Below are 22,516 nucleotides of genomic sequence, written 5' to 3'. Positions count from 1 at the left end.
AATACCAGCAGAATCCCAAATACTAGAACTAATCTATCTTGCCTATAACCAGGGCTAAGCAATGGCTTTCCTAAGTCTATATAACTAATAAAGCTTTATAGACTTTTCCTCCAGGAACTTATCTAAACCCTTTTAAAACCCAGCTATGCTAATTGCTTTCACAATATCCTCTAGTAAAAAAAAAAGTCCACGCTTTAATTGTGCACTGAGTGAAAAAAGTATTTCTCCAATTTGTTTTCAACGTGCTACCTATTAGCTTCATGGAGTGTCCCCTTGAAAAAGTAAATAATTGCTTCTTTATCCATTCTATCCCACTCAAAATTTTAGAGAACTATCATATCTCCTCCAGATTGAAGAGCCCTCATTTATTTATTCTTTCCTCATAAGGAATCTGTTCCATTCCCTTTATCATTTTGATCACCATTCTCTGTACCTTTACTAGTTCCTCTATATTTTTTAAGATGGGGCAATCAGAACTGCATACAGTACTCAAGGTACAGTCACACCATGGATCATTACAGAAATATTATGATATCCTCTGGTTTATTTTTCATTACTTTCCTTATATTGCCTATAATTGCTTTTTTGACCACTGCCACAGTCAAATCTTAGCCTAAAACTTAAATGGGATTTATCCTATAATGTATATAAATGATTTTTTTTTAAAAAACATTATTTAATTTTCAAAATTCAAATCAAGAAATGATGATAAAAAGCAACACACAGCAATATATAGTAAATAATGCAAAATAAAAAAAATAAAGTAAAAACTACAAAAAAACTCAAATATGCTGTTCAGCAGATCAGATGAAGAGTCAAATAAAGACAATTTATGAAGAAACAGACAAACTACATATTAAGGCCAGTCCTAATGTATGGGACAGGAAATGGAATATCTTTATTCTGTAAGAACCCTTCCAACTGTATTGGGTTGAAGAAAATGTATTTATTCCCCTGGATCTTTATCACATACTTACAAGGAATCCTAAGAAGGAAGGCTGCCCTTAAGGTAACCACCCTCTGCTTCTTCACAAGAAAAATTTTACATCTATCTATTTATTTATTTATTTTATAACATTTTTAATCCGCACTCTACAATTTTGGCCCGAGATGGATTACAGGATTAAAACATTTATAATAAAAACAAGAAAGAATACTGAACAAAATATAATACAATTTGAAAAGAACAAAAAGGTATAGGGGGTCAATATTGAATGGCAAGTCCTGTATCTAAGTTAGCCAGGTAGCTATATCCAGCTGACTTAGATGTGATATTCAGCCACAAGGCTATGTGACTGACTATTCCTATTAAAATCGCTAGTTAGATGGGTAAGTCTTATCTGTCTACGTTTAGACCTGCTATTGAGCATGTCTAAGGCTGAATATCACTACTTAGGGCCTCATTTTCTAAAGTATCGCAGGCCTGCGATACTTTAGGAAATGAGGGGCGGGGGGCCGAAACGGGGGGCGGGCCTGTGCTAGCCGACAGCAATCACACCGTCGCAGTGCGATCGCTGCCGGTTTCGCACCCAATAGCGCCACCATAGGAGGTGTAGCTATTGGGAGCGAAATAGGACGCGAAAAGGGCCTTACCTTTTCGCTGTCCGCGGCGTCGGCGTAGAGTCGGCCCCGGTGACGCCCCATCTCCTCCTCTTCCGGGGCCGACTGCCCCGACTCCACACCCATCCTGGTATCGCACGCAATAAGGGACTTTTCGCGTGCGAAAGGTCCCTTATCGCATGCGAGTCGCTTAGAAAATGATGCCCTTAGTTGGATAACTTATCTGGCTAAATAGCGTCACCCCGATCCGCTTATTACCCACCCACCTTTTATTCAGCTAACTAGATAACTGGATAAGTGATTTATCTAGCTATCTAGCAGCCACCAAACATAAGCGGATATTCAGTGGCCGCTAGATAGTTGGATAAGTCCTACTTATCTGGCTATCTTCCGGTTGAATATCGGCCCCATAGAAAATGTACCATTTAAAACTATTCAGTGTGCTGGAAAAATATCTAGGTTAATTTAAATACCTTGCTGAAGAGGAATGTCTCGAGTGCTTTTTTAAACATTTTGATGCAGGAGATATCGTGAAGGGCATCAGGGTTCGAGTTCCATAGAAGTGGGCCTATGACTGAAAAGGCTTTCTTGCAAGTAATGTCTAGCCTGGCAAGTTTTAGTGCTGGGACTTCTAGAAGATATTTTGTCGAAGATCTTAGTTGTTTGGTCGGTTTGTAGATTTGAAGAGATGCATAAAGCCATATCGAATAGTCTTTGTGGACTAAATTGTGGATTAGAGTTGGAAGCCGTATTCTAGTCAAAATTCTTGCTGCTGAATTTTGGATTACTTGCAGAGGGTGCACAGCAGTTGCTGAGTTTCCCTGACATTAAGGATTTTGTTTCTATGTCTTTATTTCACATTTTTTGATTTCTGCACTAACCAGGGATAGACAAATTTCTTCCTGAAGTGCCACAAATAGTTCTGGTTTTCAGGATATCCATAATGAATATGCATGAGATATATTTTCATAAAATAGAGGCATTGCATACAACTTAATCTCATACATATTCATCGAGGATATCCTGAAAACCAGACCTGTTTGTTGCACTCTAGGACCATAGTTACTTATCCCTGCATGAAAACTTGCACTAAAAAAATGATAGCATTTGCTTCATTGAAATTTTAATGTGTATGCTAAAATGCCAGGGGAGCGTAATTTTATAATCCATTTACATGGGCATTATAGTGCTTTACCTGTGAAAATATACTTTTAAAACATTGCAGTTAAAGCATGTGCTTAGGGCCTTCCTATGTGCACATTTACCCACAGTATAAAGAGGTGTTCTTGTAGGCAGAGTTTGGAATTATGTTCATACTTCTGTTTAAAAATTTTCAATGCTACTTAGCCAGATAAGTTGGGACCTAGCTAGCTAGCTAAGTGACTGCAGCCAAATATCCAGTCCCATTCAGTGGCTGCCACTTACCAGATTAGTATTTAGCCAGATAGGTGGTGGGCGTGATGTGGGCATGACAAAGAGGAGTTATTTATCTTGTTAACTTAGCCGGATAAGTACTGATATTTTGATTTATCTGGTTAAGTCTACTGGATAAGTTAGACCTGTCAATAGCAGCTCCAAAGTTAGCTGGATAAAACTTACCAAGCTAACTAGCAACTTATTCAAGTATATTCAGCAGCATAGCATAGCACAAGTACTGTGATAGCAATTACATAGCTAAGCTGCTGAATATCCCATGCAAGTTACCCAGATAAATCTTATTCGCTAACTCAGTTACCTGGATTTGTTTGAATATCTACCTCTAAATGCATCTTGTTTCTCAGAAAAGTTACCCAAACAAATTAGCAGGTGTAAATCTGTGTAAGTAGTTTTCTGGGGATCATTTTCAAAGAAAACCTTGAATGCCACTTGTTTCTCTTTATGCACATTAGATAAATCATTGGAGAGTCAATGGAATTTTAATACGCACTCTCCATTATGATAAAGTCCATATCTTCTCATTAATAAGAAAGTAATTAGTTGGTCTATGTGGCAGGCAAATGGGAATTTGTCTCTTCAGCAGATAATGGATTGTAATCAATTGTTATCCTTTGAGGAGTTGGTGAAAATTTATCAGTTACCATTGTGTTAGCAATATAAGTGGCTTCAATTGTGTCATTGCATAAAGCAGGCTGTCCCTGTCATGGATGCTTTGGCTGATAAGCCAGAGCTTTATGCTCTATGTCATAAATTTTACTCCCAGGGTCATGAGGCTTCCTTATTTTAGACGGAGTTTCATACTACTTTTTCCTTTCAGTGTTTAGGGTTGGAGGCAGTGTGAGAAAAGGAGTTATTGATAAAACCCGGGCTCCTTAATTGAAAGAGGTCTTGGACACAGTCAATGGGATTATTGCTTTCGGCAAGTCCCACTCAGATTTTATATTTTTTACTACACTAGATAGCATGGATACTGGTTAGATTGTGTAGGACAGGATTGTGAGCCTCTAGCATATGTTGGCATTGTTAACTTGTTACTAGAATTGTACCTATTCGCCAGCCCATAGCCTGTAAAATAATCATTTTCCGTTCGTATGCCATTCATGACATGCTTACTTCTAGTCAGTGTAAGTTGTTGGATATTCTTCTAGCACATATGTTTCAAATGTACTTACAGTAGCAATTGGAAGGATAGTGGTGTGCTGAATTGCACTTTTTGGTGGAACATTATGGGGTAGATTTTAAAAGGAGCACACGTGCGTCCATGTGCGTGCAGTTCCTGCCACGCACATGGACGTGCCAATTTTATAACATGCACGCATTTGTATTCTCCTGAATTTTATTTATTTTAACTACTTTTCTTTTTGTTATTTTTATTTTTGATTGTAAAGACATGTTAATATAATTCAATAAAAAGAATGAACTCAAAGAGAAAGCATCAATGCACTTTCCCTTTGAAAATTTGTTTTAAATCTGCAAGTAAAAAGTACCCACAGACTTTGCACCAATGTGGGAAGTGATAAAATGTTTCCCTTTATGGGTTATGCACTAACTTTTAGCAAGAACATTACCTCCATACTGGGGACCTTGTACAAGTATGTATAACATCAAAATGATACCAACTGAATTATAACATAGCGTGAGAACATTAAATAGCATGGCCATGGCAAACTGAGCATGCTCAGTTTTCTTTCCCTCATGACTCAGCTCCCTTTCTGCACAACTGTATAAAAATGGCTCCCTGGGCTAATTGTCTTCCAAAAGTTAACATCTGCTCCATAACAGGCATTCAAATTAGGAGTTAGTGAGTGCATGCTAAATAACATGTAGAGGAAAGCATACTGTGCTGTTTAGCATACTTGCTAAACTCCAATTTGCATATAATGTTCCATCATTTACAGGCTTGTTCAAGCTAAATTTAGCACATACATGGTATTATCTTTTTAGATTATTTTAGCATGTAGGATATACTTTTAGTGCAAAGTGCATTCTTTTTAGCACATGTTAAATGGTTTAAGTATATATACTTAGCTTTAGTTTATAGGCTCATTGTTCAGGGTCTTGTTGGATTTTATCTATATTAAGGATGTGAACCACATAAATTTGTATTTCATTTTTTTTCATTTCAGGGGAGGAGGGAGGTGAGGTAGAGATATTCAGATTTTGACTTGTTTCAGGTTTATTTTCATTTATTTAATTTGAAAACAAAATAAGCATTTAATTAAAAAAGAAAAAAAAATTTGAAAAAGGACCAGAAACAGGGCCTTCCTCGGGCCCTCAGCCCCTCTACCCCCCTCCCCCATGCTAACACTGCTACTGGTGCTGCAAATGAGCCAGGAACTCTTCGGCCCCTGCACTGCCCTGCCCTGCAACTGATCCTGGAACTTCCCAGTCCATATTTATCCCTTCTGCGGGATCTTCAGTGTAGAAGGGGGTAGAAGTGATTCAAAGTTACACTTTCCCCACTGCCTCTGTTGAACAATGGTGCCAGCTTGCCCCGCGACAAAGCATACAGTCATAAAATGAAATGGTACCAGGGCTGGCCTGTACCTTTCTGTTTTTGGTTGTACACAAAATGGTACCTGACACATGACCGGCCAATATCTTGCACAAGCAGGAATCAGCATGGCAGGAGCAACTAGGGATTCCCGGATTACTCCTTCCCTTTCTATCTTGAAGATTCTATGGAAGAGGTAAGCAGGGGTCAGGGAAGGCCAGGGGTGTTCTGCTTTTTTTTGTTTTTTCTTTTTTAAACTGCTGTATGTGAAAATATCCAGAATTGTTTGGATATTTTGACTAAGTTGATATTCAGTTCTTTCTGTTCGTAGTGAACCAAAAAATCTGTGTACTTGTTTTGAAATCACAATTGTTTAAAACAAATACACAGTCCTAATCTATAGAGGAAATGGCATAATGAATGTGAAATTTTTATATAAAGTTGATAACTTTCTATGTATTATCAGTATTACAAAATAGAAACACTTTAAAATATAGAGTGTGAATTTCATACAAATATGTTAACTGACAGAATAATGTTACCATGCCCCAAATATCATATTACCTAACTGGAAGTTTTTATAGTGTGCCATTAAACAGTATGGGGCAGATTTTCAAAGGGTTACACATGTAAGATACGCGTGTAACCCCCGAAAAGCTGCCCCTGCGTGCACCGAGCCTATCTTGCATAGGCTCGGTGGCGCGCACAAGCCCCAGGACGCGCGTATGTCCCGTGGCTTCAAAAAAGGGATGGGAAGGGGTGGGTCTGGGGGTCAGGGGACGGTCCGGGGGCATGGCGGAAGTTCGGGGGCGGTCTGGGGGGTGGTCCTGAGTCCTCCAGCACAGCAGCATGTGCCAGAGGATGGCGAGCCGGTGCGTGCAAGTTACGCCTACCTCGGGCAGGCATAACTTCAGAAATAAAAGGTGGGGGGGCTTGATAGGGGAAGGGAGGGGAAGGTGGGTGGATCGCAAAAAAATTTCCCTCCAAGGCCGCTCCAATTTTGGAGCGGCCTTGGAGGGAACGGGGAAAGCCATCGGGGCTCCCCTTGGGCTCAGCACACGCAAGGTGCACAAGTATGCACCCCCTTGCACGCGCCAACCCCGGACTTTATAGCATGGCGCGACTGCATGCTCATGTTATAAAATCAGGCTTAGATTTGTTCGTGCCGGGTTGCGCGAACAAATGTACGCCCACGCATTAATTTAAAAATCTGGTCCTACATGATTAGTACCACTTCCACATCTCTGGTGTAATCTCCATTGTTTGCTTATTTTATAGATAGATTTCTAAAGTTGTTCCTCAACATAGGTTACATTCTAAATTTTTAACACTCATAATTCATTCTCATTTTATAATTGTACTGACACTATAAGGAAGAATAATAAAATTGTTTATTATTTTTTGTGGCAATTTAAGTTTATTGGGGAAATATATTTTTTAATTGTATTCAAATTGAAGTGCACTCTGGCAGATATAAAAAAAAATCATCTTTTCACTCAAAGTACAATCAAGCTATGCAATCTGTTGCCAGAGGACATGGTCAAGGCAACTAACATAGTGGGGTTCAAAAGAGGATTGGACAAATTTATGAAGGAAAAATCCATAAATGAAACAGGTAGATGTGGGGAAGCCAGCACTTATCCCTGGGAGTGAGATACAAGAAATAGATCAACTATTGGGGATCTGCCAGGTTCATGTGATCCGGACTGGCCACTGTTGGAGACAGGATGCTGGGTTCGATGGACCTTGGTCTGACCTGGCATGGCACTTCTTATGTTGTTATTGCTTAATTATGTTTATGGAGGTTTATGTATGCTGTAAGCTTCTTTCGTTTGGCATGTATTGCAAGAATAAAACATCTGTTACAATACTTCTGACATGAAACTATTTGATGCAATAGCAGATTTTCTTTGCTACTTGTACCTAATAGGTATTAAATGCTCCCTAAAATCACTGTTCCATATTTAAACATTGATATATAGCCACACGTCCTATGAATATTTATCTCTGTTTATAATCTGAGACTTCGAAATGCCTTCAAATGATAGCAAACATGAGAAAATAATATTAACTGCGAGGAGAGCAGCAGCTCTTTAATATATGTAACCAATCTACTAAAACTGCAGTGGGGAAACTGAATGACAAGCAGTCCCACTAATTAATTATATTGCAGAGAATCCCTTACCTACTCGAAGCTCTTGTCCAAAGACTGTTCTCTCTCCAAGTGCTGAGCAATTCCACCTGCCATACCGGAACTGATATTGGCATTCATTGATTCCCATCTGTGCCCCTTCTCCAATCACTATGATGGCATCAGGGCGGCTCTGGCAGATTGCTCGTTGCGGAGGAGCCAACCCTGGTATTTTGTTGCAGATTATGTTTGCTCCCAAAGCTACAACAGATGACAAAGCTCTAAAGAAAAGAATAAAATGAGATATCAGAACTGGACGGTTGCTGTCTGATTGCTTCACAATAAAATGGAATTTATCTAACTCTTACCTGGGCGTTAAGCATTTTTTTTTTTTAAATTAAGAACACAGGTGATAATCTTGGCTAATGTAGTTAATCATTTGCATGTGTTGTTATGTGTCTGTTACAGAAGCTTGCTTAGTAAGGATGTGCATCGATAAAACTTTTGGTTTGGTTTGTTTCATTTTGGTTTTTCTCTTATTTTTTTTTTGTTTCATTAGGGTTTTTTTCGTTTTTTAAATTTTTTGGTTAGTATGCATCTTTTGAGTTAGTACAGGCTATTTTTATTTACTGCACATTATGAGGTGAATTTTAAGACCTGCATGCGTGCGCACATGTGCAAGTGTTTTCCAGCTCGCACACATATATTCGCTATTTTATAACACATGTGCGTATATGCACACTTATTATAAAATTGGCTATATGTGCATACAACTTTATATTGATGTGCACATATGCATGCAAATGCTGCCTCAGGTGTGTAAGTGGGGGGGATTTTAGTAGATGTGTATGACAGCGCAATTGCTGTTTCCCCAGTTCATTCCCAGTTTGGCCCAGTAAAGGAGAGGACTCCCTAAACTTCCTAGTTAACTTGCCTCCTTTTTACCCTGTTAGCCCCGACCCTTAAAACCCCACTGACTAGCCTAGATTTTGTTATTTATTTTATTATTTACATGCCATTCATTGCAGAATAAGTTACATGGTAGGAGACCCCGGCGTGCGTTTGTGTGCATAAATATTTACACACACATGTAACAGACCCTGCCTGCCCATGCTCTGCCCATGCTCCATCCAGACCCCGTCGGTTTTTTGAAACTTTTAATTTGTGCACGTACCAGGAGATACACATGTACTCGTGTGATTTTTAGAATCCGTGCAGCACACTGAGCTAAGTCATGTGTGAATTTCCCAGTTTTGGTGCGCAAAGTGGGGTAGATTTTAAGAGGTATGCGCAAGCGCACATGTGCACGCGGTACCCAGCATGCGCGCAAGTTATAAAATTGGGGGCCAAGCCAAGCTGCCTTCCCCCATTCCCTCCCTCGGAGGGAACTTCCCTATCCGCCACTTCAGCTTCCTTTCCCTTCCCCTATCGCCCTCGCCCTTTCCCCCCTACCTTTTTCCATTTATGTCTTTTGTTCTAAAACTTACTTCAGCCCTGGGGCTGAAGTAAGTTGCGCACGCTGGCTGACTGCCGGCGCGCAATCTCCAGCATAGCGGCAAATGGCTGCTGTGCCGGTCCCCTCTGCCCCTGCCCTGCCCCCTCCCTTCCCCTAGACCGCCCTGCCCCCTCCCCGCCCCTTTTTGCAAGCCCCGAGACTTGCACGTGTCCCGGGGCTTTACGTGCATCGCAGGGCGTTTTAAAATAGGCCTGGTGCGCATATGACCAGTTACATGTATAAATCCTCCAGATTTATGTGCGTAACCTTTTGAAAATCCGGCCGAGTGCTTTTAATGACCACTAGTATTTGAGGTAGTGCATATTATGTGACTTGTAATAGTACACACTAATTCAAATACAGCCGGATTTTAAAAGGGTTACGCGCATAAGTTATGCGCGTAACCCTTTTAAACCCCCCCCCTGCGCACACCGAGCCTATTTTGCATAGGCTCAGCCCCCCCCAACACGCCCCCCGACACCCCCGTGTCGGGGGGCATGTTGGGGGGGCGTGTCGGGGCCAACGCGTCATTCAGGGCATTCTGGGGGCGTGTCGGGAGCGTGGTGCCGGCCCAGGGGCGTTTCGGGGGCATGGCCGAGGCATCCGAAATGGGTCTGGCTTCTGGCAGGTGTAACTTTTAAAACACAGGTAGGGGGGGTTTAGATAGGGCCGGGGGGGTGGGTTAGGTAGGGGAAGGGAGGGCAAGGTGCGGGGTGGAGGGAACGGGCAGCGTGCGCAGGGCTCGGCGCGCGCAAGGTGCACAAATGTGCACCCCCTTGCGCACGCCGACCTCGGATTTTATAAGATACGCGCGGCTACGCGCGTATCTTATAAAATCTCACGTACTTTTGTTCGCGCCTGTTACGCGAACAAAAGTACGCATGGGCGTAGATTTATAAAATCTACCCCGTAGTGTACACTAAATCAAAATAGTGCACTGCACACTAAATGAAAAATTTAAAAAAAAAATGAATTTTTGTATCTTTTCAGTTTAGAAACAAAATAGGAAATTTCGTTGACATTGCCTATGTCGTTAAAAATGAGACCAGGTCCCTGTTGTTTAGTACTATAAGTAAGAAGGCCAGTATTAAATGCCAATATTTATTATGGCTTACTGATCCCACTTATTAAGGGGGAAATTTTCAAAGAGTCTACATGGTTGCAAATTGCACAGATCCTTTCAGCATGTATGTTCTGAAAATTTCCTAAGAAAACGTACTGCTGTTGTTTGCCTTTGAGAATTAGGAAATGGAAAGAGCACATATAGCGACGGTAACTTTCAAACCAGCGCACAGGTGCACATTGGCAAGCATACATCGGTCTGCACCCAGGGATGCAACAATTTTATAACAATCATGAGCATATGCCTGCACGTTATAAAATAGCCAGGCTGCATGCACATGTGTGCAAATGCTGTTTCTACCGCATAGGTTAGGGGATTTTAAAAGGGACATGCACCAAGGCTATTCCCAGTTTTACCAGTTCACCCAGTTCAGAGATAGGTCCTCCAAACCCCCTAGTTTAATAGCTTTCACTCCCCCCAGTTAACCACGACCCTTAAAACCCCACAGTTCTGCCTATTTTTGTTTATTTTTTAATTTACATGTTATCCATAGCAGAAGTAAAGTTATGCGGCAGGGGACCTTGGCGCACTTGAATTGTGTAAATATTTAAACACACATCTTAGGTTCACGTCCAAAAATGCCCATGCCCCGATAATACTCCGTCCACATTCTGCCCTTCTTTGAGAACGTCCGAGATGTGTGTGCTACAGGAGATACATTACACATGTATCTCGGCAGGATTTAAAGTCTGATTGGCGCATGAGCGCATCCCCTAATTAATGCATACATAAGGTTTTTAAAATTCACATTTAAAAGGGTGTCTATGGCCTTTGCACCAGTTTTCATTGTGGGTAGTGGGTGGGGGGAAGCAAGGGCGGAGCAAGTTAGAATGCATGCATTTGAAAATGGAACAAATTCACTTCATCTTCCTTCCCAACATAAACATGCCAACATGAAGACCTCTTTTGAATGCAACCAAACGTAAGCACCCTATGTAACCCCCCAACACATACACACACACACACACACACACACACTTCTAACTACACTGGAAGAGAGCCATTTTCAGTCATGCCATTTTATCAGCATAAATATTCATTACCTGGGTAATTTGCTCTCTACAACAAATCTTCTATCCTGACAATATAGATGAATATAGACAAATTTTAGTAGTAAGTGGTTTTCAAAATGTTGTTTTTTAAAAAAATGTTTCTATAACAAATATGAATTTTAGAAGATAAATATGTATATGGATATTTCTGTGTAATTAAACCACTAACTGCAGCCCTTGTCATCTCTCTCAAGGACTCTTCTGTGTTTGGTAAAAGTGCATGCGTTAATTGCATTTTCAAATCTATGCATATAATTTTTCAGCAAATTTCTACCCCCACAAAAAGCAGGTGCAAGTGACAGCACATACCAAGAAACTGCAGAAATCTTCAAATCATTTCCCTTTGAAAATTTGTTCAAATCTCATAAGTAAAAATTACGTGCCCACTTAATTCCTAGGCAGTCAATTGCCCCCTTGATTTTGATGACTGATAAGGTGAGAATGACTGACTGATAAGGTGAGAATTCTTTACAGTTGTATTTAAACCAAAGAATGAACAATAGATCAAAGAAAACATCTTTGATCTATTGTTCATTCTTTGAGGGATATTATTGATGCCAGTAGACAATAAATGGTTCATTAACCGCATCAGAAATTTATCATAAAAATCCTACTATTTACTTATTTGTTAAATGTATTGCCTTCTTAACTTGTAAAAGCCCTAGGTGCATGCATATTTTTATTTTGCATATTTTATTTTACAGATTATGATGAGCATTAAGGGGAAGGGTTTGAAGGTGGAGAAAGGAGCCACTAGCAGCATCAAATGCATGGAATTATCTTGCAGTAGAGGTGGTGACTGCACACAGGTTAATGGAATTCAATAAGGGATAAAACAAAAACAAAGGATGAGGAAGTATTAGTGAAGTGAGGGACAAAGAAGGTTCTGTGTGGTATTGCACTAGGTGTGGAAAATATGGAGATGGAATAGGAATTCTGAGCTTTTTCTCATTCATTATTCTATGCATCTGTTTAACTGCAAAAAGCCACCATTAAGCTGCTGATATCTCTAGGAGATTCCAATAGTATTGTGATACAAGTAAAAGAGAAAGCATTGTTTTTTCTTTTCCTCATAAATCCATATTATGAAGCAGATACAGAAATATGCAAGCATATTAGGAGCCATGTACAAATTTATGTAAAAATTGCCATTGAAAGCATTAAAGCCAAAAATAATGTTATAGCAAACACTGTGCATTTTTACTAGTCCTATACATGAAATATTATGCATTGATTTCTCACATCTCTTTAAAGAATTGTGCAAGAAAAGATTCAAAATGATATCACTTAAGGAGATAAACAGAAACCAGCCTTAAAAATTAGATTGTATTGATCTTTTCAAAAATCATATGAAAGCAGAAGATTTTTATATTAAAATCAGGATAGATCTGTATCATCCCATGGAATTCATTATTATTTGTGAGGTACTCTTAAAAGCATAACACACACTAGAAGTGATCTCATTCAATGGTGAAAACAAAACATATATCTGTACTTTTAGCATTTATGTGCTGAAAAAATACTTGAACTCTTTTCATTTTTATCCTTTATAGATGTTTTCTCTGCAAGAAAATGCCGTATGTCCCGTTCTGGTCGGTCTTACATGTCTGCGACCCCCTCTGTAGCAGTACTTCAAGCCGTTATGCACTGTGCCAGCAAAGCCGGTGAAGGCAACTGGGGGCTCAGAGCGAATGCCGAGATACAGGCATCTGCACAATCTGACCAAGCAGGCACTAGAGGGAGATGTGACAGGGGAACGGCAGCACTTGTAGCCAGAGTCTTGGAACAGTTGCATGGATAATTGGATACAGGCAATTGCATGATCCAAGCAACACAGGTACTAAAGTAACCCATGGCAGGAGAAACACAGTCAGGGCGATGCAATATAGTGAGCTCATATGAGTGCAAGGCTCTATTCGCGACTGGAAGCGCATTTTGGACGTGCGGCCATAACCACGATACAAGTCCAAAATGCGTGTCCAAGCCACAGCAAAACTAACAGCACTCATAACATGTAAAGTACATGTTGATGAGACTATTAGCTAATCCCCACAATTCAAAACATTTCCTTTGTGGGCAATGCACCCATCGCAGCAAGGCACATTTTACGCCAGCCTGGGGCTGTTGTGAAGGTCTATTGCGTGCAAGGGCTCATTGGAAAAAACAAAAAAGTCTGCTTTCTGTGATTCCTCCTCTTAGTATCGTTGGGACACTAAGTAGGAGGAACCACAGAAAGCAAATCCAGGTTAAAAAATAGTCTTGAAAAAATAATTTTGGGCGCGTAACTCTGAAAACCTGCTCCTGCGCGTGCCGAGCCTATTTTGCATAGGCTCGGCGGTGCGCGCAAGCCCCGGGACGCGTGTATGTCCCGGGGCTTTAAAAAAGGGGCAGGAAGGGGCCGGGGGCATGGGCATGATGCCGGTCCGACGCACGCAGGGGTAGGTTTTCGGGGGTTACGCGCGTATCCCTTTGAAAATCTACCCCATAGTGCCTGGCAGTGGAAGGTGTTTGTGCTGCTGTTACTGTGAGGTGACACCAGAATTTGAAAATATCTTTTAGTATGATGAGCTGTAAGGGAAACATCCAAGCTCCATTGTTTGGGGGAATTTCAGTGGATGCACAGAGTTAGAGAACTGGAGGTGCAGAATTTATATTGACATTCTGTCCTTTCCTATATATTCCAGACTTCACTCTCATAGCCATATAGAATTAGTTGAATGAGGCTATCAAATAATTTTATAGTAGTTTTACTAGAAGTGTGAAACTGGCCAGCTTTTTAAAATTACGCAGAAGAACCTTTGGACTTTTTTATTAACACTTTTTTTTTTAAAACCAATTTTAAAGCAGGATCCATGCTTAGAGGTGGGTGTGATAAAGAAATGTTATTTTGGCTCCCCTCCCCAAAAAAAAAATTTCTTCTGTCTAGAGATGCCTCTGATTTTCTGTGACCTTAAGCATTAGTACAAGAAGGATTAGGGGGGGGGGGGGGGTGCTGGAGAGGACACAAATGCATTGGCCCCTGGGCGCTGGAGACCCTTGGTGCGCCACTGGGTGCGAACCATATGGGGCCGCAAGCGGCGGCAAAGAGGAGTGGAGATTTGGCAGGCCGCAAGCAGTGCCCAACCTGCTCGTGACCCAGAAAACCACACAGTCGGTGGGCGTGATTGAGAACGATGTAGGAGTCGGGGCCGAGACTGGGGGAGGGGGGGGGCACAACGGAGAAGGCTCACCTAGGGCGCTTAATCCCCTTGCACCAGCCCTGGGAGTAAGGTTGAAGCTTTGGAGCCACACTTGTCTGCAGTTGAAAAGGCACAAAATGCCTTTGTTCAGTCTGATTTATTTCATTCTAAAAAAATCTTGAGAACATTGAAAATGCTATGAGAAATCTGAAACTGACAGTTCTTAATTTTCCAGTTATAAAATTGATTCCACCTTTGGAACTTTTCAAGATTTATATTTCACAAGTTCTCAAGATTTCCAAGGAGGCAATGCCTATTATTACCAACGCCTATTATTTGTCACAGCATGTTGTCGGCATTAGTGAAGATGAAGAAAAAGATCCTTCTTTAAATCTTATGGATTTTCTTGATTCATCACAAGATCCTCATATCTAAAAGGAGAACTTCATTGGTCTCATTTGCTTTTCTAAATGATAGAAATGCCATTCTTAGATTTTTCTTTCATGACAGGTCACTGCCATTTTATGGTCAGAAGATATGGATATTTCCGATTTAACTAGAGTAACCCGGGATCGCAGGAAGAAATGTCTTTCCATGCAATCTGAGGTTTTGTCTTTAGGTGCATAGTTTACCTTGAGATATCCATGTAAATGTTTTATGAAACATCTTAATGTTAATTATCTATATTTTGAACCTTCTCAACTGAGACTGGTCTTGGATTTGCATGCTCAAGAAACTCAATAAGATGGCATGGTAGTATGGGAATGATGATGTCTTGGTATGCTTCTTTATTTCCTTTTTCCTATTTCAGTGTTTATCACTCCTTTTTTTCATTGTTTCCCCCTTTTTCCTATAAACATTTTGAGAAATGGGTGGAATTGATTACGTTTTTTTCATATGTTAATATATTATTATGATGATAATTGATGTTTATCATATGGCACATCTCTCTCAATTTTTTCTGTGTTTAATTTGTAAAATTCATAAATAAAATTTGTAAAAAGTTTACAAAATGGGGTGGAGCATGGGTGTGGTCTGGGTGGGGCATAGGCTTTCCAGGATTTAAACTTGAAATTTATGGAAAAATACTTATGTGCACTAGTATGCACCAGGGTTGATGCGTAGCTTTACTTCTGCTATGGATGACATGTAAGTAGAAAAATATAGGCAGATCAGTGGGGTTTGAAAGCTCGTGGCTAACAGGGAGGAAGGGAGGCTATTAAACTAGGTGGGGTTTGGAAGTCCTATCCCTTAACTGGGTGAACTGGGAATGAACTGGCAATGAACTGGGAAAATGGCCAATGGTGTCGGCATGCGTGCCTTTTAAAATCCCTTCACTTATGGAGTAGAAGTGGCATTTGCTCGCACATGCACGCATCCATTCAGAATTGAGCATACATGTACGCATGTCCAGGCTATTTTATAACATGCTTCCATGCTTGTTTAAAAGTTACCATGCATAAATGTTTATTTTTTAATTGCTATGATTGTTACATTTACACATGTAACTCCTTTTAAAATTACTTCCATTCAAGTTAATTTTCCAAGGGCTATGCGGGTAAAAAACAGGGGTTATGCATGTGGCCAGGCCTTGCGTGTGCTGCGCACATTTTATAACAGGCCCAGCCTTGCATGTAAACCCCATTATGTGTAGAAGTGCTGGGCCCTGAGAAAAGGGTGGGCCGGGGGGCATGGTCTAGGCAGGAAGGGGCAGGGTGGAGTGGGACGGAGGCCAGTTGGGACAGCGGCCATTAGCTGCTGTCCCGTGGAAGTGCACACCAGCAGCTAGCCAGTGTGCAGAAAAAACTTCTGCTCCTCTGGAGCAGTAAGCAGTTTAATAAAAAAAATTGGTATGGCTAGGTAGGGGTTAGAGGTCATGGTGGAGAGGGAAAAGGGAAGGAAGGTTAGGCATGGGGGTAGGGAACGAGAAAAACCGATCATGTCGCTGCTAGCGCATGTTATAAAATCGGCGCATCCATGTGCGCATGACGGGAACCATGCGCACATGGTCGCATGCGTGCAGTTTTGAAAATTGACCCCATTGTGAGTATGATCAGAAATTCCAAAAGCTTTCTTTAAATTTTCCAAGGATTTAAAAGGGGAACCTTGCCAAATATGATCCAGTAATTGGAGACTTTTGTCATAGCAACTCCCAATGCCTAAAGACATAGGGATAGATTTTTAAAAAGTACGCCCGCGCGTACTTTTGTTCGCGCACCAGGCGCAAACAAGAGTACGCCTGATTTTAATAGATACGCGCGTATCCTTTAAAATCCGGGGTCGGTGCGTGCAAGGCTGTGCAAAATCAGCAGCCTGCATGCGCTGAGCCGCGCAGCCTGCCTCCGTTCCCTCCACCCCCCCCCCCCCGCAGCTTCCCCTCCCTTCCCCTACCTAATCTACCCCCCAGCCCTATCTAAACCCCCCTACCTTTGTTTTAAAAGTTACGCCAGCCCGAGGCAGGCGTAACTTGCGCCGGCTGTGCGATTCCCCGGCCCGGGAGCAGTTCCAGGGGCCTCGGCCTCGCCCCCAAAATGCCCCCGTGCCGGAACCACACCCGCGGCCCCGCCCCTGGATGCCGTGCCGCCGCGACATGCCTGACACGCCCCCGGCACGCCCCCCCCCAGGAAAGCCCCGGGACTTACGCGCATCCCGGGGCTTGCACGTGCTACCAAGCCTATTCAACATAGGCTCAGCACGTGCAGGGGGAACTTGGGGAAAGGTTTTTGGGGGGCACGTGCATATCTTACATGCGTACCCCTTTTAAAATCTGCCCCATAGTGACAGAGGATAACTTGGGATTGCCCATTAAAAAGATAATAGGGGAAAACAACTCTGGAGTTCTATCTAACTCATTTGTAAAATATCATTTCTTTAAGGTATGTGAAAGAATCAGAATATTTTTACCAATCTTTGATGGAACAGTCGCCCCCCCCCCCCCCCCCCCCATAGGCATCCTCAGCAAGGCAGTCAAACTATACTCCATATTGACTTCTTTTCAAGTCTAACCACATAGGTGTTGAATTAATTTCAAACTACCCTCTAATCCCTATAAATCAGGCTGATAAATAATATAAGTAGAGATCTGGAATATCTTCTTCAAGCAAGCCTATTATTAGAAGTAATTTTTAGTTCAAGTTGTTTTTGTTTTTGTTTCATAACTGATCTAACAATGGTCTGTTTTGATCCTGTAATTTGATGTTGCAAATATTTTATCTATTTTAAGAGGATTTAAGCTTGTAACTTAGATTTCTATTTTGGACTGTAGTGATTTGATTTTGTTTGAGTTATGCTTTTTTATTTTAACGATGTTTTATAATTTGTCTGGTTGGCCTCACATCTGTGGTGGGAAAATTCATGGAGTCACTGCTAAAGAAAAGGATAATGAATGATCTACTATCTGGTGGATTGCTGGACCTGAGGCAGCATGGCTTTACCAGGGGAAGGTCCTGTCAGACAAATCTGATTGATTTTTTTTAATTGGGTGATTAGAGAATTGGATCAAGAAAGAGCGTTCGATGTGATCAACATGGATTTCAGCTATGCTTTTGATACAGTCTCGCATTGGAGGCTTGTGAATAAAATGAGAAGCTTGGAAGTAAGTGGCAAGGTGGTGGCATGGATCACAAACTGGTTGACCGATAGGAGACAGCATGTAATGGTAAATTGAACCTACTCCGTGTTAAACGGATTGCCACAGGGATCAGTCTTGGGACTGTTTCTGTTTAATATCTTTGAGAGCAACTTTGCGGAAGATATGGAAGATAAAGTGGGGCAGATTTTAAAAGCCTATGTGCGTAAATCCAGGTGGATTTATGCATGTAGTGGGGGTTACATGCGCCGGGCCTATTTACAAAAGGCCAGGCGGCGAGCGTAAAGCCCCGGGATGCATGTAAGTCCCGGGGCTTGAAAACATTTACACATGTAACGGGGTGGGGGCGTGGCCAGAGGCCTCTGCTAGGCCGCTGGACCAGGGGATTGCTCACCGGCACTCAACCAGCGCGCGCAAGTTACACCTGCCTGGTTCCCCTGCCTGGCAGGTGTAACTTCAGTGACAAAGATAAGGGAGGGTTTGGGCTGGGGGCAGGACAGGTAGGAGAAGGGAGGGGAAGGTGGGGGGGGGGGGGTTGAAGGAGGGAACAGGGAAAGCCAGCTGGTCTCGGCGCGTGCAAGGTGTACTAGAGTGCATCCCCTTGCGTGCTGACCCCTGATTTTATAACATGTGCGCGGCTCTCACTCAGTGCACTGTGATGCTGTTCCTGATGACGCTATACTATTTATATCTTAAGCACGCAGCGTGCCATGCAATTTCTTTGTGGGGGTGGTCCAGGGAGGTGCCTTTACTCAGAGCTAGGCTGACTGTCTCAAATCTGTATTCAATTGCTACTTTGGTAGAATTTTCCATTGAAAAAGATATTTGTTCATTTTTGCTGCAGTGCCAGCCAGCCAGGCTTTTTTTGACCACACTTTTTTTTTTATTGATCTCAGAAGGTCTCTCTATATCTCCCGCTGAGACAAGCTGCTAACAGTGGCATTTTGCTACTTATCATACCCCCCAGGGGTAGGTAGTTGCAGGCACAGGCAATGTGTGGGTGGGAGATAGTGTGAGTTGGTATTTTCAAACAAGAAGCAGCATCACTAGGAATTGTGCACACAGAGCAGTCTCAGTTGTAGTGTACATCAAGGCACTGCACTAACTAATCCTCCTGAAGTGGCAGTTTTGCAGACTCACATATATTGGGACAGCAGTGCTCTTTTAATCCAAATCCCCAGTAGGCATCTTCTGGAGTTAAAATTTTGTTGTGTGCACATACAGCGGTACCAGTTATAGTGTACATCAAGGCACTGCATCTGGCACCTGTGGGCAGTTTTGCAGACTCACATATATTGGGACAGCGGTGCTGTTTGAAGCCAAATCCCCAGTAGGCCTCTTTTGTAGTTACAAGATTGGTGTGTGCACATAGGGGTAGATTTTAAAAGCTCTGCACACGTAAATCCTGCCGGATTTACGCGCACAAAGCCCCGAGACATGTGTAAGTCCCGGGGCTTGCTAAAATGGGCGGTCCAGGGGGTGTGTCTGCGGTCCGGGGGCATGTCTGGGGGGGGCATGTCTGTGGTCCGAGGTGGTCCGGGGGCGTGGCTAGCCAGCACACGCAAGTTACGCCTGCCAGCGGCAGGCATAACTCCATCGAACAAGGTAGGGGAGGGATTTAGGTAGGGCCGGGGGGGGGGGGGGTTAGATAGGGGAAGGGAGGGAAAGGCCGGTTGCGTGAACAAAAGTATGCATGTGCGCTGTTTTTTAAAATGTACCCCATACAGTGGTCCCAGTTGTAGTGTACATCAAGGTATTGCATTGTGCACCTGTGGGCAGTTTTGCAGACTCACATATATTGGGATAGCAGTGCTCTTTGAAGCCAAATCCCCAGTAGGCCACTTTTGGAAATAATTATTTTAATTGAAATCCCTAGTAGGCAGTGACAATAAATCCATGATGTCAGGGAAAGCTAGACATGGTTGAGTGATTGGGACTGGCAGGGGAGGCACTGGCAGAGGAGGCACTTCAAAAGGCAGTGCCAGTCCCCCATTAAATTAAAAAGGGAGCTGTTCCAATCTAAAATCTCTGGAGGGGCAGGCAGTTCCATCCGGAAAAATCTGAAATTTAAAGATGATGCATTGCCACCACCTGTTTCTGACCCTGTAGTTTTGAAGGTGAGGGAAGGGGGAGGCTGAGTCATGCAAGACAAAAGGATGAGACCCAAAAGCAGCAGTGCTCAGCAGACTCGACTTAGCATTGAAAATGTAGCGCAGGCACTGTTTGCTTCTGATTCCGATGAAGAATCATCTTGTGTGGGATTCTCATCATCAGAAATGGAAGAAATAATAGCTGAAGAAGGTTTAGGAAGATTAGTTAGTTGTCTTAGCCTCCACTTCAGTGCTGCAGCAGAGAGATGAAACTGATGATAAGGAGGAAGAGCAGTCAGCGCAGGCACAGAGTGTGACTGATGCCCCTGGCATTGCTTCTCAGGGTGCACCCATTACTACAAATCCAGTGCCAGCATCCACCCCGAAGGCTATAGAGAAGGGATCATGAAAGAAATCTGCGATCTGGAGCCACTTTAAAGTGACAGAGGACTCGTGTTTTGCTCACTGTAATTACTGTGCCAGGGCTATTACAGAGGCAAGCAAATGGGACATATAACTAATTTTGGCATGACACATCATATGCAGAAGCAACACCCAATAACACTGCCATCTAGGTATGGTGGCAGTACCAGTAGGGGACCCCTTTTTCCAGGCTGTGTAAAGTGGTTGAAAAGGAGCAGTCACCCTACATCCTCAGCCCCTTCTAGCAGTCAGGTGGCAGGCCAGAAGCTCCCTGCCATGTGTTAGAAGCGATAACCCTCCATGGAGGAAATGGGGTGGTGTTCGGTAATGCTATCCCAGGGAAGGAGGAAGGTAGCCTCAAAGGTTGAAACCTGGAGCATTGGGGAAATGATTGCCCTTGATGACCAGCTCTTGCAGATAGCGGATAATGTTGGTTTCAAGCATTTGCTGAAGGTCTTAGTTCCAAATTACAAAGTCCCCTCCAGACAAGACATAAAACAATAAAGATAAATTAAAAAATCAAAAATTATATTAAGGGGAAATTATTTAAGACATCAAATCACCAAATACTTCCACAAATAGATGAGCCTTTAGTTGCTTGCGAAACAGTTTTATATCAAGAGTAGATCTCAATAAACGAGGCAATGATTTTCTGATTATGGGACCAATAACAGAGAATGCACATGATCTTGTTCCTTCAAGCTGGTTTTCTTTCAGGGATGGTACAGATAATAGGATATCATCCTGAGAACAGAAGGTACGAGTTGGGTAGTAATGAGCTATCATATCTGACAGATACAAAGGATAGTTACCTGTGACAGTCTTAAAGACTAGGACCACAATTTTAAACTGAATATGTGTTTTATAGGCAGCCAATGTAGGTGGGCCAATATGGGAGATATATGATCAAAATGTGGCACAGGACAAATGATCCATATAGCAGCATTCTGCAGAAGCTGAAGAGATTTAAAGTAGCATTTTGGTAAACCAATAAACAGAGAATTCCCATAATCCAGTACTGAGAATAAATAGGTTTGAATCATGGTTCTAACATTTTCTCTTCATAAAATGTAAAGCAGTTTCCTCAAAAGATGTAATTTATAAAAACCTGTTTGTATATGTATTTAAACATAATAGGACAAGACCGCACCTAATACTCTCCTGTACATTACTAAGTTAACCAGTAGAAGAATTGGTCCCAGGACTTCTGGAATCAATAAGGCTACGAAACTGAGGGCTCAAAGAAAACAAAGTCAGTAGAAAAAGAAATGACGGCCGCAGCTGATTTCTTCATCGCTGGGTCCCCGCTGAGAGGGCCCGCGAGGACATTTCTTTTCTTACCTGGGACTTTGCTGTGATACCGAGGCCCGAGGAGTTTCAGGGCCAGTGAGGTGGAGAGCGGTGACGTCGAGGTTTGAGGGAGGAGCCGGAGAAGTATAAAAACTGCTTCTTCCGGCGCGACGCCTAAGCCGCGCGCGGCCAAGGGGCGCGTGGCTTTGCCCGGCTTAGCCCGGGTTGGAACCAAAATTCTGTCGGCTGCGACCACGAAGAACCCCACAAGCTAAGTACCGTTTAATAATCCTATTTGGATTCAATCTTGCTGGGTTACCTTGGGGTTTCAGACTGTTAAGTGGAATTGCTATGCCTCATACAAAGAGGAAAGCAAGAGTGAGGGAAACCTCAACTTCATTAACATCTACACCTAACAAGATGATGCAACCTAGCATTAAAGATTGTTTTCAAGGCTTATCCACACCAACACCGGATGTGGCCGCTGTAGGTGACACTCAGGAGCAGGAGAATAACCTACTGGCCTTAGAAACATCATTGACGCCCGGTGCCCCAGAGAAACCGGACCCGCCCTTCAAAAGAGGGATAGATGTTCCTGAAGACATGGGACATCAATCTTATGTTGAGTTGAATGATAATGTATTATCAGTGAT

General features: G+C 42.4%; 1 protein-coding gene across 5 annotated transcripts in view; it reads right to left on the bottom strand.

The window, feature by feature from the left end:
* WNT7B (Wnt family member 7B) overlaps positions 1–22,516 on the bottom strand; it is a 574,266-nt gene that overhangs the window by 241,493 nt on the left and 310,257 nt on the right. For all 5 annotated transcript variants that reach the window (XR_003856461.1, XM_029600053.1, XM_029600051.1 and 2 more), the window contains one exon: positions 7,677–7,903. Coding sequence is in view for 4 of the 5 variants with exons in the window: in XM_029600053.1 (XP_029455913.1) it covers positions 7,677–7,903 (227 nt within the window). In the remaining variant the exon portion in view is untranslated. The remainder of the gene's footprint in view (positions 1–7,676; positions 7,904–22,516) is intronic.

The sequence above is a fragment of the Rhinatrema bivittatum genome, chromosome 4 (genome assembly GCF_901001135.1).
Source record: "Rhinatrema bivittatum chromosome 4, aRhiBiv1.1, whole genome shotgun sequence".
NCBI classification, from domain to species: Eukaryota; Metazoa; Chordata; class Amphibia; order Gymnophiona; family Rhinatrematidae; genus Rhinatrema; species Rhinatrema bivittatum.
Note: the sequence above shows the minus strand (reverse complement) of the source record. Positions and strands in the feature narration are given on the sequence as shown.